The sequence below is a fragment of the Balearica regulorum genome, chromosome 4 (genome assembly GCF_011004875.1).
Source record: "Balearica regulorum gibbericeps isolate bBalReg1 chromosome 4, bBalReg1.pri, whole genome shotgun sequence".
Taxonomy (NCBI): Eukaryota; Metazoa; Chordata; class Aves; order Gruiformes; family Gruidae; genus Balearica; species Balearica regulorum.
Window position 1 is genome coordinate 45,936,109 of NC_046187.1, and position 19,344 is coordinate 45,955,452.

At 37.5% G+C, this 19,344-nt stretch overlaps 1 protein-coding gene across 2 annotated transcripts in view; it reads right to left on the reverse strand.

The window, feature by feature from the left end:
• The window catches only part of DCTD (dCMP deaminase), a 59,888-nt gene that overhangs the window by 25,479 nt on the left and 15,065 nt on the right, over positions 1-19,344 (reverse strand). For both annotated transcript variants that reach the window (XM_075751950.1, XM_075751951.1), the window contains one exon: positions 19,195-19,297. In XM_075751950.1, coding sequence (XP_075608065.1) covers positions 19,195-19,297 — 103 coding nt within the window. The remainder of the gene's footprint in view (positions 1-19,194; positions 19,298-19,344) is intronic.

A 19,344-nucleotide genomic window follows, 5' to 3' on the forward strand; every position in this document is an offset into this window, starting at 1 on the left:
TGCTCTTGCATCCAAATTCCCTGTTTTATGCAAGCTAGTACAATTGACAGGACAAAGACAAGTGCTAGAAAAACAGAAGATATTGCACATGATCTTTTCTCCACCCAGGACTGGAAATCCCAGATAACCTTGCTAAGTTGTCCTTTGGAAAGTAACCTGAGACATAAAGTCTCAGTCTGCAAGTCTTCTGGAAGCTCAAGTGTTTTCTTCCAAAATATGAATTACCTTCTTTGCCCACCCATAGTAGTCATGATCACAGCTATTCCCTAATAAGAAGTGAGAAATTAATTTTCTGCATTCAGTATAAAATTTCACTCTTGGCATGCTGCTTCTGTACTCAGCACCTGCCTACATACTTCACAGCTTTCTATTTCTTCTGTTACCTTCCCCTGATTTTTCAAGGCTATTTTTAATAGCTAAGAAGATAATTTTCTATTTCCATCCCCTCTGATTCGGCATGATTTTCCTATCATGATGCAGTAGCTTTTCACATTACTTCCATAAACTTTCCCTAACTCCCACCATCTGTTGCAGTGTATCAATTTGCAAAAACTCCAACTGGACAGTAACATTACCTATAATCGCTACAGACACATTCTGAAGAAAGAAACCTTTACTCCTCCATTACACACATATAATGTTGAATAGATGTATCCTTTCATATCTGGGCAACTAGTTTGTTCTTTGCAGTCTTTTTTTTTTTCTTTCCTTCTTGTGCTGATACAAATTCCTTTTATGCTTGTCTCCTTTAACCTCAGTGGAGTTTCTCTCCAAGTTTCTTCTTGCTCCTTTCAAATTTTTCTTTGTGTATGATAAGCTTTAGATTTCTTCTATAGAGAGTTTTCCTATTTTTATGTATAATTTCCTGTCATTTATTTTAGCTGTATCTTTAGATTTTGTTATTATGGTGTGATAATACTTAAATCTTCATATAAGAGCTGATACACAGAATCATTTTCTTACATCTTTATATGGGATTTAGTATGGAAGGTTTTAAGTAAACGCGCTAAATCCATTCTGCAATAAGAGATGAATTGCCCTTTCAGCTAACCTGTGGATTGGGGTAAAAAATAAAAATAAAAAGACCCAATCACCCTGCTTTTGTCCTGTATCTCACACCTCAGCATGAGGAGATCCCTTTGACCTACTTGCCTTTGAAGTTTGCCAATACTCCCATTTCCCCAAATACCCACTGGCACCAAAGACATTTTCCTTCCTCAGTAATAACTGCTCCATTCCTAGGATGTAGCACCAAGAGAACTGTGAAACAGGCGGCACCAAGCCTTCGTTTTGTAACATCCTGAGTGTTAGCTTGGCAGCAGGGCAGAGGGAGCTCAGGTGCCGCTATCATATACTATGTGACTTCTTTTCATCTCTTCCGACTAAGTTCTGGCTGTTTCCTACATTCATTGAACTAATTACAGAAGAGCAGCTAACGGGCATGCTGCTTTAACTTATCAATAATGAAAAGTGAGCTGGAGCTGTCAGGAAATACATTTGACATCCCAACGTCTAAGAACAGGAACTCTGTGCTCCCTCTGTAGATATGAGGGGAAATATAATCATTAGTAAACCTAATTTATTTCATAAGCAGAGTTGGCAGTGTGATTCCTTTTCAAGATTTGCTGGCACTTTCCTATTATGAGATTCTGCTTTTAGTTGTCTACATCAGACAAACATGATTTGTTCAGACTGAAATAACCCAAGCTGAGCATTTGCTTCTACTAAGATTATTTTTTATCTTTCAGGTTGTATCCATATTTTTTATGCTATTGTAACTTTAAAACCATTATAAATAAAAGCATATTCACATTAGGAAGGTATCGACTCAGATGGCACAGACAGTATATGGTAAAAGAGGAATTCTAGCATGGAGCCAGAGCAGCTTTGTGCTATAGAAAACAGATGATTAGGTAAAGAAGGCAAAGAGCGGGATGTGATCTTTGAAGCAGGAATCATTAAGGAATTCAAAGGTGGACGGGCTATAGAGTATGGAAAGAGAAGACAGACATTAGTTAAATATTTCCAATTCTTATTTCTCAAAATACAACAGAATATTGTTAGGATTCAAAGTACTGAAGAAAATTGTCTTTTGAAGCCAGCCTTCACGGCAGCCTAGAGAGATAAATTAAATAACAGATGCACTTTATTTTTTTTTTAAACTGAGGAAGCAAAAGGGAACTGAAATGTGATATTCTTCATTTAGAGGAAAGTAAACTAAAAAACTCCTTATTACTCCTACAAAAAACCAGTGGCTTCCATAGGGACAGTAACAAGGAGAACTGGTTATTCTTATTAGTACAACTTTTTACGATAAAAATGTTTCCATGCAAAGAGTCTGTTAAATTGACTTTAATGTTTTTTAAAAGGATTAGAAAACAGAGGATTCTTGTTGGGAGATATTATATGGGTCATTTTGTTTGTGCATTTTGCGTTAGAAAATTCTTCAAGGTTTTAAACAGTGCTTCAGCTGATTTGCAGTATGAGAACCTCAAATTAGCTAGCTCAGTGCAATCAATATCGAGCAGTATTTTGTCTCTGAAAGAAATTCAGTCTGACAGAGAAGAGTAGGAGCAGTGTAAGGAAACCGAGAATCTGACTAAAAAGCTGGATACAGAAATTCCCTGTAAAGCAGTACAAATTAGTTGATGTCACCAGAGCAAGAAAACCATAGTGACAGAATAAAATGTTATCCAGGTTCCAGAATACTTTATTATCACCACCTTAGGTCACTAAGCTTCACAAGCTATATCCATCAAGTTTGATAGCAGTATATATACTCACAGCTGAAGCTGGAAGGTGCAGTGCTTTAATGTACTAACGATTTACATTAAGGCACCTGGGTTCAAAGTCAGTTTATGACAAGAACAAAATGGGTTTGTTGGTCACAGCCTGCTCTCTAGTGGACAATTGCACATAAACCTAGCCCTGAGAAGAATCCCAAGAATTAGATTTGTTGGCCAAGACATATGGTGAAATTAATATTCTCTGAACAACACTATTAAAAATAAAATTAAACTGGATATCTGTGCTTTCTGTGCTATTCTGACACACTGTAAGATGAGACATTTCCATCAGCATCTCTTAAATACTGTATTCAGTATTCTTGTTACCAGGATCTGAAAGGATACAACAGAAGGGGAAATAGTATAATGGAAGGCAGCAAAGGCAATTAGATGCTTCCATGTTAGGGGAAAATGAAGATAAGATGACACACTGCTATAACAGACATTTATAATGTTTATGGCTAGGTAAAATACTTGTCTTTACCCTTTTTCATAACACAAGACACTGAGAAACAAAAAAATTGACACACATAATAATGATAAACAGAAATATTTTCTTGATACATAATTAACCTATAAACTCATGTCTGAAAGACATCTTAGAAACAAGAACTAAATAGGACTTAAAAAAAGATTATCCTATTATATGAATAAGAATAGCAAGAGTTATGTTAGATAGTATTAAAATGTATGAGGGATATAAACTCTCATGATTCAAGATATAAACCAAACATAAATCGCCTAGAGCATGGGAAGAAACTACACCCACAGATGTTTTATTTCATTAGTGTATCATTCCATACAATGGTTATATTCATTTCAGCAGGCAGGCAGTAGAATGCTGGAGTCTTAGATTTGTGTAGTCTGCGGGATTTCCTAGGCTTCCAAGATAAGTTCCTTAGTGACTCATTTGCAGAAATCAGCTGCAAAAAATTGTCTGGAACTCTGACCCCATTTCAGGTTATTATCCTTTACATTGTTTAACCTTTTATTAGTCAAGAGAACAATACTCATTGATATCCAAGCATTTACAATTACAATCATATGCCAACTAGAGAGGCCAAGTAAACATTTTATTGAGTTAAAGTTTCTTCAAAACTTTTTTAAAATATAAAAAAATTATGTTAGTTATCACTAGTTTATAATTGACCATTACATATTTTATATATGTATATATAAAAAAATTAACATATATATACACTAGATTAACACAGTTTTTTACAGTCTTGTGGTTTATCCTAGTCTAAACTGACCATTCCATTATTTTTCATCATGTCAACTACCTCATTTATTTGCAGAAATGTTCGAACACTTCTGCATTTTACAAGCCTACATTTCAAGCTCAAGATAAATATAAAATTCAATTCTTATCCAAATAAAGTTCATCTTATGGAGTGGCTACTGTTTACCATGTTCAAAATACTGTATTTCTAGATTTTACATAGTGATGATGATGATGATAATAACAACAACAGTCTCTTTTTCAGTCTCTTAATGTCAGAGCAGCCTGACATTGATTCCAAATTTAGAGATTCATCATTTTTTCTAAGAAAATAGTTTTGCCTTCAATTTTGCAAAGAAATGCAACTCCAGATAGACTTTAAAGTGCAATTTATCAAACATTAATTTCCATTGCTCTCTCAATTACTAATTATACTATTAGTTTATCAAAGCTCTTCTTTCTATGGTGCTTTCATAATTACCACTTCTGATTATTTTATTTCCCATCTTCTGATAGTGGATGGTTTACTTAAAGGTTGAGCCAATAAATGCTAGTGTGAAAATGTGAGCTATCATTTACAGAAAAACGTTTTTTTTTTAGACTTGGTAGATAAAAAGTGAATTTTAACTACTTTTTAGAAGTGAACTAAGTGAATCTGAAAGGCTCTAAAATCACAAGGCAAATAAAGTCCAATCTTAATTTACTGGAGAAGGGAGCTGACTCATAATCTCTGCTTATGTGACTATGACAATATGCTTCGATGAGTAAATTCTCACTCCAAAATTATGTATTTATGGAATAGCTTGACAAGTATAATTTCATTGAAGATAAAAAAAAATAATTAGAAATGTTAAATAGGACCTAAATTTGTCAAGCATAATGCAGAGGAATGAAACAGCTAAGACTCATATAACTTCAAAAGAATTTGAATTATGCATTTAAATTCAGACTTGTGGCATGAACTAAGATAATTACCAGGAAAATAGCAGCTTTTGCAGTCAATAACAGACACTGGTTTGAGTTTGTCAATTTTTCTGAGCTGACAAATGAAAGATGATGGCTGCAGAAATGAGCTGCAGATTATATGAAAACTACTATGGTCCATAAGAGCTAATGATTTTATTCTCAAAGCCTGGAGCAGTAAGAAATATTAATAAAGCTATTTATATTTAGCTAGTTGTAGTGTATCAGGTACCCAGTAAAGAAAGGTTTCTTGATGGAGGTAGTCTTCTGTTTCCACTTGGCATCAAACACAGCTTTCTAAAAATGTTTTCCTGCTCTAATCTCCTGATAATTCAACAGCAGTAGCACCAAGAAACCCCTGTCAGAGTACTGACTGCTTGCACAGAATTTCTGTTGTACTCATGACCACCTGCTGGCAAGTACTAATGCACAGAACAAAAATAAGTAAGATGGCTATAGCTCAAAATGGATAGTGCTGGAAATGGGATATAGCAAGTGTCCTGGTGAAGGAGAACTCCCACCTATAATAGTGGTGCGTCACTGCTAGAGGACAAATAAATAAAAACCAGTATTTATGCTATGCACGATATTAATCTTGATTTGTGATCTTACAAAAGAGCTTAAAATCCTTTACTTTCTGCAGAGCAGAGATCTGTGCACACTAAAGGAGGAACATACTGTAACCATGACTATGTATTACACGGATATAAATCACTGAATGACAGCTCAGGATCAGCCAAAGCTGATCAAAGCCTCAGGAATCTTATCTCCCAACTTCCGTGGGAGCCCATGGTGACAAGCTTATCTCTGATCCCAAATTTAGAATATGTCAGAATGGGTTAATCCTACATGTTTATTTTCATATTTGACAATATTTTTTAAATTGAAGTGGTAGGCAGGACCTGAGCTTTCAATTTTCTCACTGGTTTCTATCACTTGGAAAGTGCCATGGCAGGAAGGAAAGTTCTAACTTTTGGATTTCAGCTGAAATCTTTTCAGCTTTTCCTCAGCTCTTCTTCAAAAGGTTTCTGAACTGGGTTGCAGAGAAACATGAGTAGCAAAGAACCTTAGAAGTCTGAAAAAGTACCTTAGGAAGTGAGAAGAATCCCAGTCTGTTGTTATTTTTACACCTCATTATTTTTAAAAGTTATTGATTTTGAATGCCATAATTGAAGTCTCTTAGCCATGATACAGATTTCCCAGAGCAGACAGCCAGTTCCGCTATACTAAGAGGTATGGTACACTATACAAGCGGACTATCACCCTAAGCAATGGACCTTCCCACTAGCCTGACCGGCGGCTGAGTTACCTGAGATATGCAAGGTCCCTTGTGTGAGGCTGATGAGAGGAGAGCCCTACACCTTCCTTCTGCACAATCTTGTAATCATTCACTGCAATCATCACAACTGACTTCTACAAAGAGGCTTCAATACTGAGCCATTCCCTTTGGTTCTGCTGACCCAATATGCACAAGACTCACGAAACAGCTAGGTCACTGAACAGATAGCGTGACGAGTTGTCCCTCCTGCCTTAGCAGGAAAGCTCAAGGCACATGCTACTATATGTAGCCTTACTGTGCAGAGCATCACTCTACCATTGTCATTCCAGATATGATGTCAGAGAAGTCCAGTCGCTCCCCACTGCCATGATCCCAAAACATCAGTAAGAGTGCCACAAAAATACAAATAGGGACAACTGTTTACTGAAACCAATAGTGGTATGGGGGACAGAAGCACAGGGCAGCTGCATGAATTAATTATCCATAAGAGTAGGGGAAAAAGCAAGGGCAGGTAAGAACACAGAACGTCCTAGAAGTGCACATGCACATGTCACCCCATATCCCCCCACATTTTTATTTCTTCATTCTTTACAGACCCAGCTCTGAGGAAGGGAACCCTGCCAGGAATCTCCAACAACTTCTAGACTAGATAGATCATGGTGAAGGAACAGCTGGGGCTTACACCCAGGCACTTCTTCCCTACAGTTTTGGTTTAATTCGAAAAAGAGTAATGAAGTTAAGAAAGAAGAAATTTGTTAAAATGAAGTGAAGGGCAGCTCAAAGTCTCAACTCTGTACAGACACCAAGGAACCTATTTAAGGATATTGTAGTAGAAATACATACTTTCTCTTAAGAAAGACTTCAGAGAGGGCAGAAGGAAGCTGGTGTACCAGCAGGGTAAGTGAAGTTGTTAGAAGCAAAAATACATCTTTGAAAATGCTGAAGTCATGTTCAAATGACACAAGAAGAAAGACTTACAAACTCTGGCAGGTTAAATGTGAAAACATAATAAGGCAGACCAAAAAGCATCTGAAGAATAACTAACAAAGGAATCAAAACTAATAATCCTTTTCTCTACAAAACACATCAGGAGCAGGAAGTTTGCCAGAATCTGTAAGGCCAGTTGGTTTTCAGGGCATAAAAGAGTACTCGGAGAAGACAAGGTCGTTGCAGAGAAGCTAAGTGAACTCTTTGCATTGGTGTTCACTGTGGAAGGGACTGAGAAGATTCCAAAACCAGAACCCTTCTTGGCAGGGGACTCATCTGAAGATCAGTCTGAAATTGAAATTACTGTAGAAGAGATTATGGAATAAATAGATGAAGTGAAAATCACCAGGACTGTATAGAATTCACTCCAAATTTCTAAAGGAACTCAAGGACGAAAGAGCTGAATTACTCACAGCAGGGTGTAACCTATTGCTTAAAATTGCCTTGCTTCTGGAAGGCAGCGGATGCGACATCAATTCTTTAAAAAGGTTTCAGAGAAAATCTGGGTAATGGTAGGAATGTAAGGCTGATGTGTACTGGGCAAATTACTAGCAACCATGATAAGGAAACAGAATTAGGGTACTCCTGGATAGATCTGATTTGTTTGGGAAGAGTTAGCATTCTGTTGAGGAAAATACTGCTTTACAATTCTGATAAAAGCTTTCCAAAGGAGCTAAAAAGGATATGGATAATAAGGGGGTGATGATGTTGATACAGTCTACTTTGATTTCCAGAAGACATGAGTTCAGGTTAGAATTAGGGTTTGCTAAACTGGTATGTGTACAGGGATGGTGAGACTGAAGGTAGAAGAAAGACCACTGAGGAAGTGCAAGGCAGGACTCGGACAGGGGTTAGAGGGAGAACATTATGGGAGGGCATCCTAAGTGTGTTCAGCCTGGCCTGGCATTAGCCTTGGGGCAAGACTGAGGAGAAGTAGTTGGAAAGAGCATGGCATTTGTTCCCAGATGGATGAAAAGGCCCAGAAAAGCACAGATCTCTTACTGGTAAAATGAGACACTATTCATTATGTTATTCTTTTCAGTGCATTCAGATATAGTTCAGTAAATACGATTTTGCCAAAACTATTAAAAAGGCCAGAGACTCCACAGTGACCTGACAGTGCAAGGTCTCAGGAGTTGTCTGGGCTTGTCCTGACCTGAGCTGATTTTAATTTGGTTTTTTTCTGTGTATGACAAGTGGGTATTGCCTAGCTGGGTTGAGCTTGGTCTGTGGATACTTTATATGGTAAAAGCCTAACTACTCCATTGTAACAGTGGATCTTTACATTGAAAGGGGCTGTGGGAGGCTATGGGGCAAATTTCAGACTTTAGCAATGAGAAGAATGTAGACTGTAGTAAGAAAACACAAGCAGAGCCCAAAACAGAGGGGAAAGAAACTCCAACTGTGAACATCAAACTCTTCCCAGCAAAGGACACAGGAGGCCAATGACTCATAACACCTCCATTTCTGATGTAATCTTTTTAAGGAAGATGGAAGTTGTCAACCTTAGGACCCAGTGGGACATCCAGAATGTGAGCACAGCACCAGAGAAACTGAGTAGAAACAAAGAAGTTTATATACATCAATTTTAACTGTATTGTTAATGTATTCTTTCTGTATTAATAGGGTAATTTGTACCATTAGTTGTTAAAACATTAATGGGACTAACAGTACATTCTTACCTCCTCCTTTAAGGCATGATCCCTTTAGCCCATCACAGGATTTGAAACCTTGGGTTAGGGCTAGTCCTAAGGGCTAGGGTTAAGGTTTGAAAAACCAGAAAGCTTACAGGGGGTGATGAGACTGATGGTAGAAAAAGGACTCCAAGGAAGTGCAGGGCAGGTGTCCACAGGGTTCCCAGGGAGAACATGATACAAGAAGCCTTAAGCATACTATGAGGCTTCAACCTAAGTCTAGTGTTAGCCTTTGTCAAAGTTCAGAAAAGGTAGTTGAAAAGAGTGTGCTTCTTGAGTCAACATGGAAGAAAATGTCTAGAAAACAGAAAAGACCTATCACAGCTAAATTCCAAGACAGTATCTGCTATATTACTCTTTTGGGGGCATTTAAACCTGAGCTCTGACTAGGTTATGATAATGTTTGTTTCAGTGCAATGCTGACAGGGCTGGTGGGACTGAGAGTAAGAACTGGAACTCATGGGAGTGGAGGGCAGGCCTTAAGAGCTTCCTCAGGGACAATATTAGACTAGGGGATCCCGAACATATCTAAACAATGAGGGCATAAATGGGAAGCTTCTTGCCTGGATAAATAGTTGTTTAAAAATAAAAAAGAGAGCGTCAGAGTAAATGGTCAGTTTTCATAGTGGAGGAGGTCACAAGTAGAGATTCACAGTGGTCTGCCTGAGATACATTCTTCAGCATATTCATATATTTCTTTGAAATGGAAGCCAATAATGAGATGACAGTGTGGGCTGCTGATAGCATAAAATTAATGGTTAGAGGGACAAAGGTTTGTTGTGAAGAACTGCTGAAGTTCCAGAGACTGGTAAAGTCCCTAACATACAATACAAGCTATGTCTCATCTTTGAAGGGAGCGGAAGAGAACATGCTAGGAAGGATACCCACTGGTCCAAGATTATGTAGAGGGAGATGTCAAGTCCGTCACTTCACTATTTGGCCCCACAGTTACAACTATATCTAGAGTGGTTCAGGAGCCTTTGGGCTTGCGTGGTCCAAGAGATCAATTGTCATGATGGACAATCACCAGGGGCCAGAAAACCTCAAGAAGCAATGGTAGAACACAGCCAGTGTGGTAAAAGCATTAAGTCATGTGAATGGCTAGAGAACCAGTCCTCTCTGCTAGAGTCTGAGGCTGACTACCAATTTGTGAAGTTGGCTGTAGTGGTCAAGTTTATGGGACCATGTTTTGCATATGGAACACGACTATGTTCTCTCTGCATGGAGAGTCACAAACTCAGGCTTTGGTCTTCTGATTTCATGCAGCCAAAGAAAAGATGCTCACATTTTTCTGTTTCTTTCTTGTCATTATTTAAAATCCATATAAATTAATAAAGCACAAAAAAAAAGAAGTATGAAGTATGTAAGGGAAAAAAAAATGTTAACAAAAGTCTATATTGCCCTCAGTGTGCCCACAAAATTTTCAGTGAAGTCAAAAGAACAGCATATGGCAAAAGTCTCAAATCAGCCTTTTTTTTCCACCATGAATCCCTGTTGAATTCATAGGGGTTTCAGTGGCAAGGAATTTTAAAGGAATTCCAGTTCTAAATATATAACAGACTAAAAGGTTGGAACAGTAATTCTTCTTCCATCAAATTTAATGGGTACTTTTTAGATTTAATGTGTTTGTGACATTTTTGCAGACTCATATTTCCTTTGTTGTCTTCACATTGCTACAAAGTCGCACCCCAGGGTACTTTATGAGACTGTAACTGATGTAAAAACTTGATTGGCAGATTTTTGTGTGTAAAGTATATGTTTCATGGCATTTTAAAGTCTTGATGAAATCTACTTTGTTCTCTATTAGGCTGTAGTTCCTTTCTGTTATGTGAAAATGTATTTTTGCATTGGGTACAATACCAAATACATTGCTTTATGTACTGCCAGTAAAATGTTAAATATTGCTTATGGCATTATGACAGATATCTAACAATACAAAAGGAACATTTCTATTTTGGTAAACTGCCCAGATCTTCCATGCAAATAGAATTTTTAAAATTTTGGTGTGAAGACTGCCAAAATGGAAATAATGCACAACAAACTAACTTAATTTCTTTGAGGAAATGACAATAAAAGTAGACCACAGTAAAGAAGTATGTATTATTCACTTGGATTCCACGGAAGCTTTTAATCCAGTACCAAATATGTTATTAATGAATAGAGTAGGAAGGTAAGGAAGTAATACTCAACTGGATAACAAACTGGCTTGCTTACAAAGCCAAGGAATGACCCTAAAATGTAAAAGGAAGATGACAAATGCAATGCCACAGAGCTTAGATTTAGGTCCTCATCTTTGTTATACTAATGAACTGGAAAACTGGCAGAGCTTCAAGGTGTACAATGTGATGTCTCAGGAATACAGGTAACAGCTGGTCATGAACAAAAAGGAGGAAAATATAGTTCAAACTGATTAGAAAAAGAAGTGGATATGTATATGCCACAGAAGTGAAAAGTTAAAATATATAAAAATAAGCGTAAGGCAGTTAAGTAACAGAGATTATGCCCTAAATTATAGGCTGCACTGAGCATGTCAAAGGCCTGGGAGTGTTCAATACAAAGTTTAAAACATCAGGTAATTAGATAAATGATTATATTAAATTATGTTCAAACCATTTGGTAAGAATTTAAAATACAGCACAAATACAATTAGCCATTCGATATCTGGCAGCAGCTAGAAATGACAAAAAATATATGCGGAAGATGGAGAATGCTAAATCCAGTCTCATAGTACAAAGGAGTGTGAAAAGAATCGAAAACTAGAGTATTAGTTTGAATCTGTCCCAGGAAGATAAAGATTAACAGTTCTTTCCATCCGTTGACTTGTTTGGCAGTCTTTGTGCAGTGAACTGGTAATTATGCCAGCAGACACATTAGTGAGTGACAGAATTGCAAAGTGAATTTTTCTCTTGTCTTCCAGTTATTCTCAGAAAATCAGGAGGAGGTATATAGGTAGACAACAGTACTTGCTGGAAGACTGCTGTGATACTTCTGGGAATAAAGAGGGATTTAGTGCACGGTATTTCAAAAGTGCACATATCGAGCACTAAGTGACGTTCTTCATTGCAATGCTTTCTAACTAGTGCAGTATATGCTAAATTCATCACTGCTGTGCTCTCCTTGCACTTTGAGTGTTGCAGCTGGAGTTCCCCCTCCCCCCAAAGGTGCACACTCAAGAACAGGGAGTGGAAGCAGTGCTGTTGCTAACAAATCCTCCATTTACATCAGTCACATGGAGGTTTAGTCTCCCACCTGCCTTTTCAGTTTCCAAATGCAACCTTTAGGAGAAACAGTTGCACAAGATTAACAAGCTACACTTCACCACATGTGCTGGTTTTGGCTGGGACAGTTTATTTTCTTCCTAGCAGCTGGTATGGGACTGTGTTTTGGATTTGTGCTGAAAACAGTGTCCATAATACAGGGATGTTTTCATTACTGCCAAGCAGCCCTTACACAGAGCCAAGGCCTTTGCTGCTCCTCACACCACCCCACCAGCGAGTAGGCTGGGGGTGCACAAGAAGTTGGGAGGGGACACAGCTGGGACAGCTGACCCCAACTGACCAAAGGGATATTCCATACCATATGGCATCATGCTCAGCTTGTAAGTTAGGGGAAGAAGAAGGAAGAGGAGGATGTTCAGAGTGATGGCATTTGTCTTCCCAAGTACCTGTTACACATGATGGAGCCCTACTTTCCTGGGGATGGCCGAACACCTGCCTGCCCATGGGAAGTGGTGAATGAATTCCTTGTCTTGCTTTGCTTCCATGTGTGGCTTTTGCTTTACCTATTGAACTGTCTTTATCTCAACCCATGAGTTTTCTCACTCCTACTCTTCCAATTCTCTCCCCCATCCCTCTGCAGGGGAGTGAGCGAGCAGCTACGTGGTGCTTAGTTGCCAGCTGGGGTTAAACCACAGCACTGCATCTGACCATAATCATCAGCATCAAGATGGCTTATTCTTTTGACAACAGCAGCTCACAAATAAACATTTGGCTGAAGTTGAATCAAAGAAATAAGTGATGCTACTTGAAGAGCTCAGAGAGGCACTATGTCTACTCTGACTGAAAATACAAAACCGTAAGTGGCCAACTCAGTCCATAATTAGAGACTGTGGATTCTTACATCTTTGCATCTGGGACTAACACTTGTTTGCAGGCAGTTGTCTGTTGAACTGCGCTAGATGACGATCTTGCTTTATTATTCATACTTCAGTTACCTAGATTACAGCAAAGCAGTGTGAAACTTGCAGCTCTCCAGAAGCTCTAACCTGTTACTCATCTTCTGAGAATCAGCATCAAGTCTGGACACATAAAACTCATTCTCCACTCTCTGTATAGCTTCTTTATAGATTTGAAGTCTGAAGATCTGAGATCTCAGTATTCTGCAGCCTCGAGCCAAGATAACAGAAAGCTAGAGGATGAAGAATGTGAGGTTATGGCTTGACAGAGTTGCTTCTTTGTCAGCCTCTATCAGGATAACATCTACCTGTATGACAGACAAAATTCTGGAGGGACTGAGGGTAGGGGGAAGAAGAAAATATAGAATCAATTCTTGCAGAAAGAAAAGACTATCACACAGGGTCACCACCTTCTGTTTCATGTGCAAGACCAACTAAACCATAAAACAGACCCCTCCTCAACAAAGTAAAACTAAAAGATGACTAGTTTCCCTAGTATTCTTAGGACAGAGGTTAAATGAGGATAGTCATCTCACCTCATTATTGGAAGGAATTAAAATAGTAAGACAGTAAATGCACCATAAGAAAATTAATAGAAGTAGAATAAATAGGTCTTTTTTTCACAGTTAGTTCTAACCTTTACTACCTAGACCAGTAGAGCTGCCTTCCTACTGATATCAGATGCCTATGGAGAAAATAGGACTGAAAGCAGTGATTGTGGGGGATCCTTTCTCAGAAGCTTTTGTGCTGGTAATCAAGGTACTGAGAAGAAAATAAATCTCCTTGCCCCATCTGAATCCTTCTCACAGCAAGGGGATGAACTAATCTTTGCCATGCTGGCCTGTTCTGTGTTGGTCTTTGTAAATCCTCTGCGTTATTAAATCTTTCTAAGTCAGTATGGAGAGTGTTCATGGTTTTCTTTTATGATTCTCTTGCCTATGGCTGTTCTTGCTTAATTCTTAACATATCTCAGATATTTTCATCATCTTACTGGGTGATGGTAGTATAAAGGTGCTGTCAAACTCTCTGATGAATCTTAGATCTATACTCATATCTAATATTTTCATAAAGAATTTTTCCTCAAAGACATTCAGATATCCACCTTTGGTAGATTTCCAGATTTTGTATCCACATATTAAGATGCAAATTATCCCTACTCTCCATCCTTAAAGCAATATCCTAATGCTTCTTTTCATAATATCGTCAGTTTCTAACTTTTGAATGCACCGTTTTGCAATACTAAAGACCCTTTTTGGTAGAATATGCAAAATAGGGCAATCTGCTGTTAGCAAGACTGGCATCAGTGGTATTATTCCTACTCTTTGAGAGCACAATGATGAACAGAAATAGGCCCAATGCATTCAAGAATATTTTCTTGGGAACCTGTTCTGTATTTACATTTAATTGTTTCTTTTACAAAGCTTTCAAGACATCCAGAAATTTTTTGTAAGTCTTTCTAATAGGTTGGAAGAAATATAATAATGTTTTTAATAGGCATGTAGTGAATGAAGCTATGAAAATGAAATGAGGGTAGAAGCAAAAATGGAAGCAATCTTACAACTGTACTCTAAAAAAGGGACTTACTGCGAGTTCTTTGCTTTATGTTATTATATGGAGAAGAATTAATATATCAAACGTACTTATTGGTAGCTCATTTATAACTAAATGGTCATCAGCTATGGTCTATATGGTGGTCTTGAAGACTGTATTTTATATTCTCTACTTTTATGAACAATCTGTTTCATCCCTTTAAACCATAATTGACAAAAAAGATGTTTCATCCATGATGTTTGCAATAAAAATAATATGGCTTCAGGCATCAACTAACAACATTACTTTCCGAGCACAGGGGAATCATTAATCTTGAGAGACAATCAACTGCTAAATCAATTATAAAAATATAGGTGCTTTCAGTTAGCTTTAATTGTTCATTATAACAAGAAACTCAAACACTTGGTATAGCTGCCTAAGGCACCAGATAAGCAAACCTATGATGAAGTTCCAATAGTTTGCATGAAAGTGAAGCTAAAATATTTGAGTAAATCTTATCTAGGAACAAATTAATAAAGCATGGGTTGCCATACCCATCATAGCTACATCCAACCTCTATTAGCCTCCTCCATTTCTTAATTCCACTGAATTTTGAAGCACTGAAATGTAGTGGTAGGTCCTATTCATAGCATTACCATAGTAATGGTTTTCCATAGACCTGCCTCACTTTATTCTTGTGGTCCACCTCCCTCCCCTAGGAAAGAAAAAGCACCACCCACCAAAACCAAAAAACAAGCCAGAAATGCAAAGGAAGAAAAAATTAGCTGATGTGGATGGGGCATTACCAAGTCCCTGTGAAGTCTATAGGCCGCACCTCAGCCTGCTGTACAAGATATTCTAGTTGCAAGCAATACTGAATGAATTTTTCCAAACATTACTGCAAATCACAATATTCCCTTTAGATTATCACTGACAGAATTTTAAAATATTTACATTATTTATCAGCTCCTGCATCTCCTCATCTAAATGTAAGCTGTAATCAATAAATCATCAATACCTCACTACTGCTTTATTCTGTGGGATCTAAATTATGCAGCTTTCCATTGTTTATATATATGTGTGTGTGTATGTAATGCCCAGCATTTCCAAATCCATCAGAAATAAACTTATTTTTAATCAATAAAGGTGCACCTGTCATTTGGGAGCTGTGACTACTTCTATATACCGAGTAATGAATTTAAATAGCATAGGATAAAATGGCAGAAGTTGTTTATGCATTCCAACCCTGCTCAGCCTTACTACTTTGAAGATGAACAGAACTAGGTCCAATGCTTAGCCAATGATTTTACTTTATTGTGAATTGTACACTTCTAGCTCTCCTCATGTGTCCTGAGAATCAAGAGGGCTCAAGATCTCACTCTAAGACAGAGAATAGAATAGAATAGAATAGAATAGAATAGAATAGAATAGAATAGAATAGAATAGAATAGAATAGAATAGAATAGAATAGAATAGAATAGAATAGAAGTTAAATCTCTCTCAATTTCTGCAGTGGTTTTAAAATGATAGAATTGTGGGATGTATTACTACCACAAAGTATCTTCCCCTTCCTGATTGTGTAAGCTTTGAAGTGATTAATAAGGAATGGTAAAACTTAATAAAAACAGAGTCTTTGTTTTTCAGTAAAATGCTTCCTTCAGGAAAGGTGAGATGGTTAATGAAGCAAAAGTAAATGTTGAAAATATAGCTTGGCATACTTTCTATAGTGGAAGTCATGCGAGGCTTGTATAGGCATTATGCGGCTTTTTTGAGTACAGCTATACTTCACCCACAGACTTGAACGGAAGTTCAGTTTACTTAGGAATCTAATTAACTTTATTTGAAACCACAGGGGAAAAAACCTTTAAAACTTCTTACTATTACCCTCAAACTTATTTTAAAGGTGTCTTTTGATAAGAAAAACTAACCCATTAATCTGAATGACAATTATTACTGTTCTCAAAACTAAACCACTTAAAGAGTCTGGGAGTTCTTATGGAAAAGTTTAAAACTATTGTACTTCAAATTAAATTTGAAGGTATTGCATATTGAGTTGCCTTTTTTTCCCTCCCATTGTTTTTAATTACTAGTACATTTGCATGAAAATAGGATCTTTATTTCTTGAAAGCTCATCTGCTCCTGCTGCTTATTCTTCATTGAAGATGTCACATGCAAAGGGTTAGATCTTCAGGTGAGGTAGAAGCAAGAGCAGATGTGCTTAGAAGAAATGCAAATATTATTTTTAATAAAACAGAAAAAAATATTGAAAATACATGCTCTGAAAGCAAAATTCCAATCTTTCTTCCAGGAGATACCGATTTCCCTCCAAACAAATGTAATTCTGAACTTTAAAACTGAATATAGAACATGAAAATACAATATGAAACCCTAAAGTTTCACTAGATCGCTCTTTATTCAAAAAAGCCCCCTAATTTGACCCTCATGCTCTGACAGTACAATAAGGAAATACAAGGCCCAGGCAGTCAGGTTCCTTTAAGCCCTCAAAATAAGACTTTTCCTATACAAAAGTTTCTAAATTTTGATGGTCTTTTCTGAAACAAATGGCTGATTTCTACTTGAAGAGAGGCAATCGTATCGTAAAAATCAACCAGTGAAATACTTATGCCTTAGTGTGAACAAACCATGAGCAGCCAATACTGAATGAACATGAACTACCTGTTGGCTCCTCCATGTGCAGAGCCAGTTGAATTACAACGATGCAACGCTTTGAGGGAGTTTGCACCACCATGTGTCTGTGCTTTCAAAGAGAACTGAAGGTATTTAACACCGTATTTAATATACGACCCCTGCTTATATTTCTTGATAATATAGCTTCATTCCAGCTACCAACAAAATTCAGTACATGAAAATAGTAATGAGAGCCTGGGCTGTATTAGAAGTACGAAAAAAGCCATCAAAGACTCACACACGAAAATAAAACTGTTCTCCTTTAAAAGAGCTATTGTGCTCTACCAAATGTTATTGAAGATTAACTGGTGTTCAGATGGCTGTGCCCAGTTAGGTAATAAATGTGGTGGTTATGTTTGACGGTCATTGCAACTGCCTGCTGCCTATCTGGGAAGCATTCTGAAGTTCATCATACTCTGGGCACCAGGCTGGTGATGGCAGTAAATGAGCTGGTTTTTATCAAGTGTTCCAAAACTGTACACAAAAATTTGGCTGTGTAAATAATGTTTTGGAATGACAAAATGGCACTAATGATTTCCATGGTCAGATCACCAGTCCGTGTAGGGTAAACTAGAGGCAGTGCTGCCTTTCTGCTGAAAGGGGGCACCACTTCATTTGGGAAGGGAAGGGAAGGGAAGGGAAGGGAAGGGAAGGGAAGGGAAGGGAAGGGAAGGGAAGGGAAGGGAAGGGAAGGGAAGGGAAGGGAAGGGAAGGGAAAAGAGGGTTGGGTTTATAACGTGAGTCCTGCTAAGAAAAATACAGCTCTGACAAAGCTCCAGAAGTGGTATTTGACCTCATTTCTTCTGGTACAGAAAATGCCACAGAGGCAGAGGTGAGCCCAGAGAGTATTTTACCTGCAGCCAGGAAAAATTGACAGTGCACTCAGATACTCAGATTCAAATCTGCAATACAAATGAATTGCTACTAATAAAAACAAAGCACAGAGTCCCTTTTACATTGTTTTATCCTGTTTAAAAGACAAACATTTGCACACTGCAAGCCTCAAATGGATAAAAGCTACCATGAGAACTTATAAGCCATCTGCTAGCTTCCTAATGAAGCCAGTAACTATTATTGTTTACAGTTGAACACCGGGGGTCATGTGTATTTGCTGTAATGAAAGAATCAATGCATCACTGCAGATGCTAAAAGAGAACTTTTTTTTTTCCAGACGGCTAATTATAAATACAATAAAATAGCAAATTAAAAAAAAATCTGTTCATCTCCATAGAGGAACAGTGCTTGGCACACCAAACACAAAATGCAGCACTGTTCTGTTTTCTAGTAGTCTCTGCTTGACAGACTCGGCTTACAGAAACATAATCACAAGAAGTTACTCTTCAATACTTAACAAATAGCTGATCACCAAGGAATGTTTAGCCCCTAATTCTCTAATCTTTACAAACCTCCTACATTATTTAATTGTATTGTTTATCTGAATGTAATGATGAAGTGTGCATTAGCAGATATCTCTCTGTTGCTGTTTCACACTGTTTCTCTTGATTTAAGAAGACACCATGGCATATGAAAACTTGAGCTATTAAAAATGTTCTGAATTTTCTTGGATTTCTCAAATGTCGGTTAAAGAGAAGCTGATACATGGCAGTGATACAATCGATTTCTGGCTTACTATTTCATCACTTAATATACTTACAAAAATACACAAAAACTTACACAGTAATATTAATTCCCAACATTTAGCAAAAACAAATAATGATAATAATTGGGTCTCTGTACCTGATGGAATTCTTAAATTTACTGAAAACAAGCCATTCATTTTGAAATCTTGTTAATGGCCTTTATTTGCTGTAAAAAAAAAAGTGACTTAATTTCAGGAAATTTCCTAAAGCCTCTAAATCAAGAGAGCTTACTTGCTTTGCTGAGTCGCAACACTGCAAATAACTCCTTGTTGTCCTCTGATACTGCCAGGGCCATGGCGCAACCTTCTTGCAGCTCGTACTCTCCTCATTCCACCTGCAGCATACACGGAGGTACATAGCTATCATATAGCTAAAATGCAG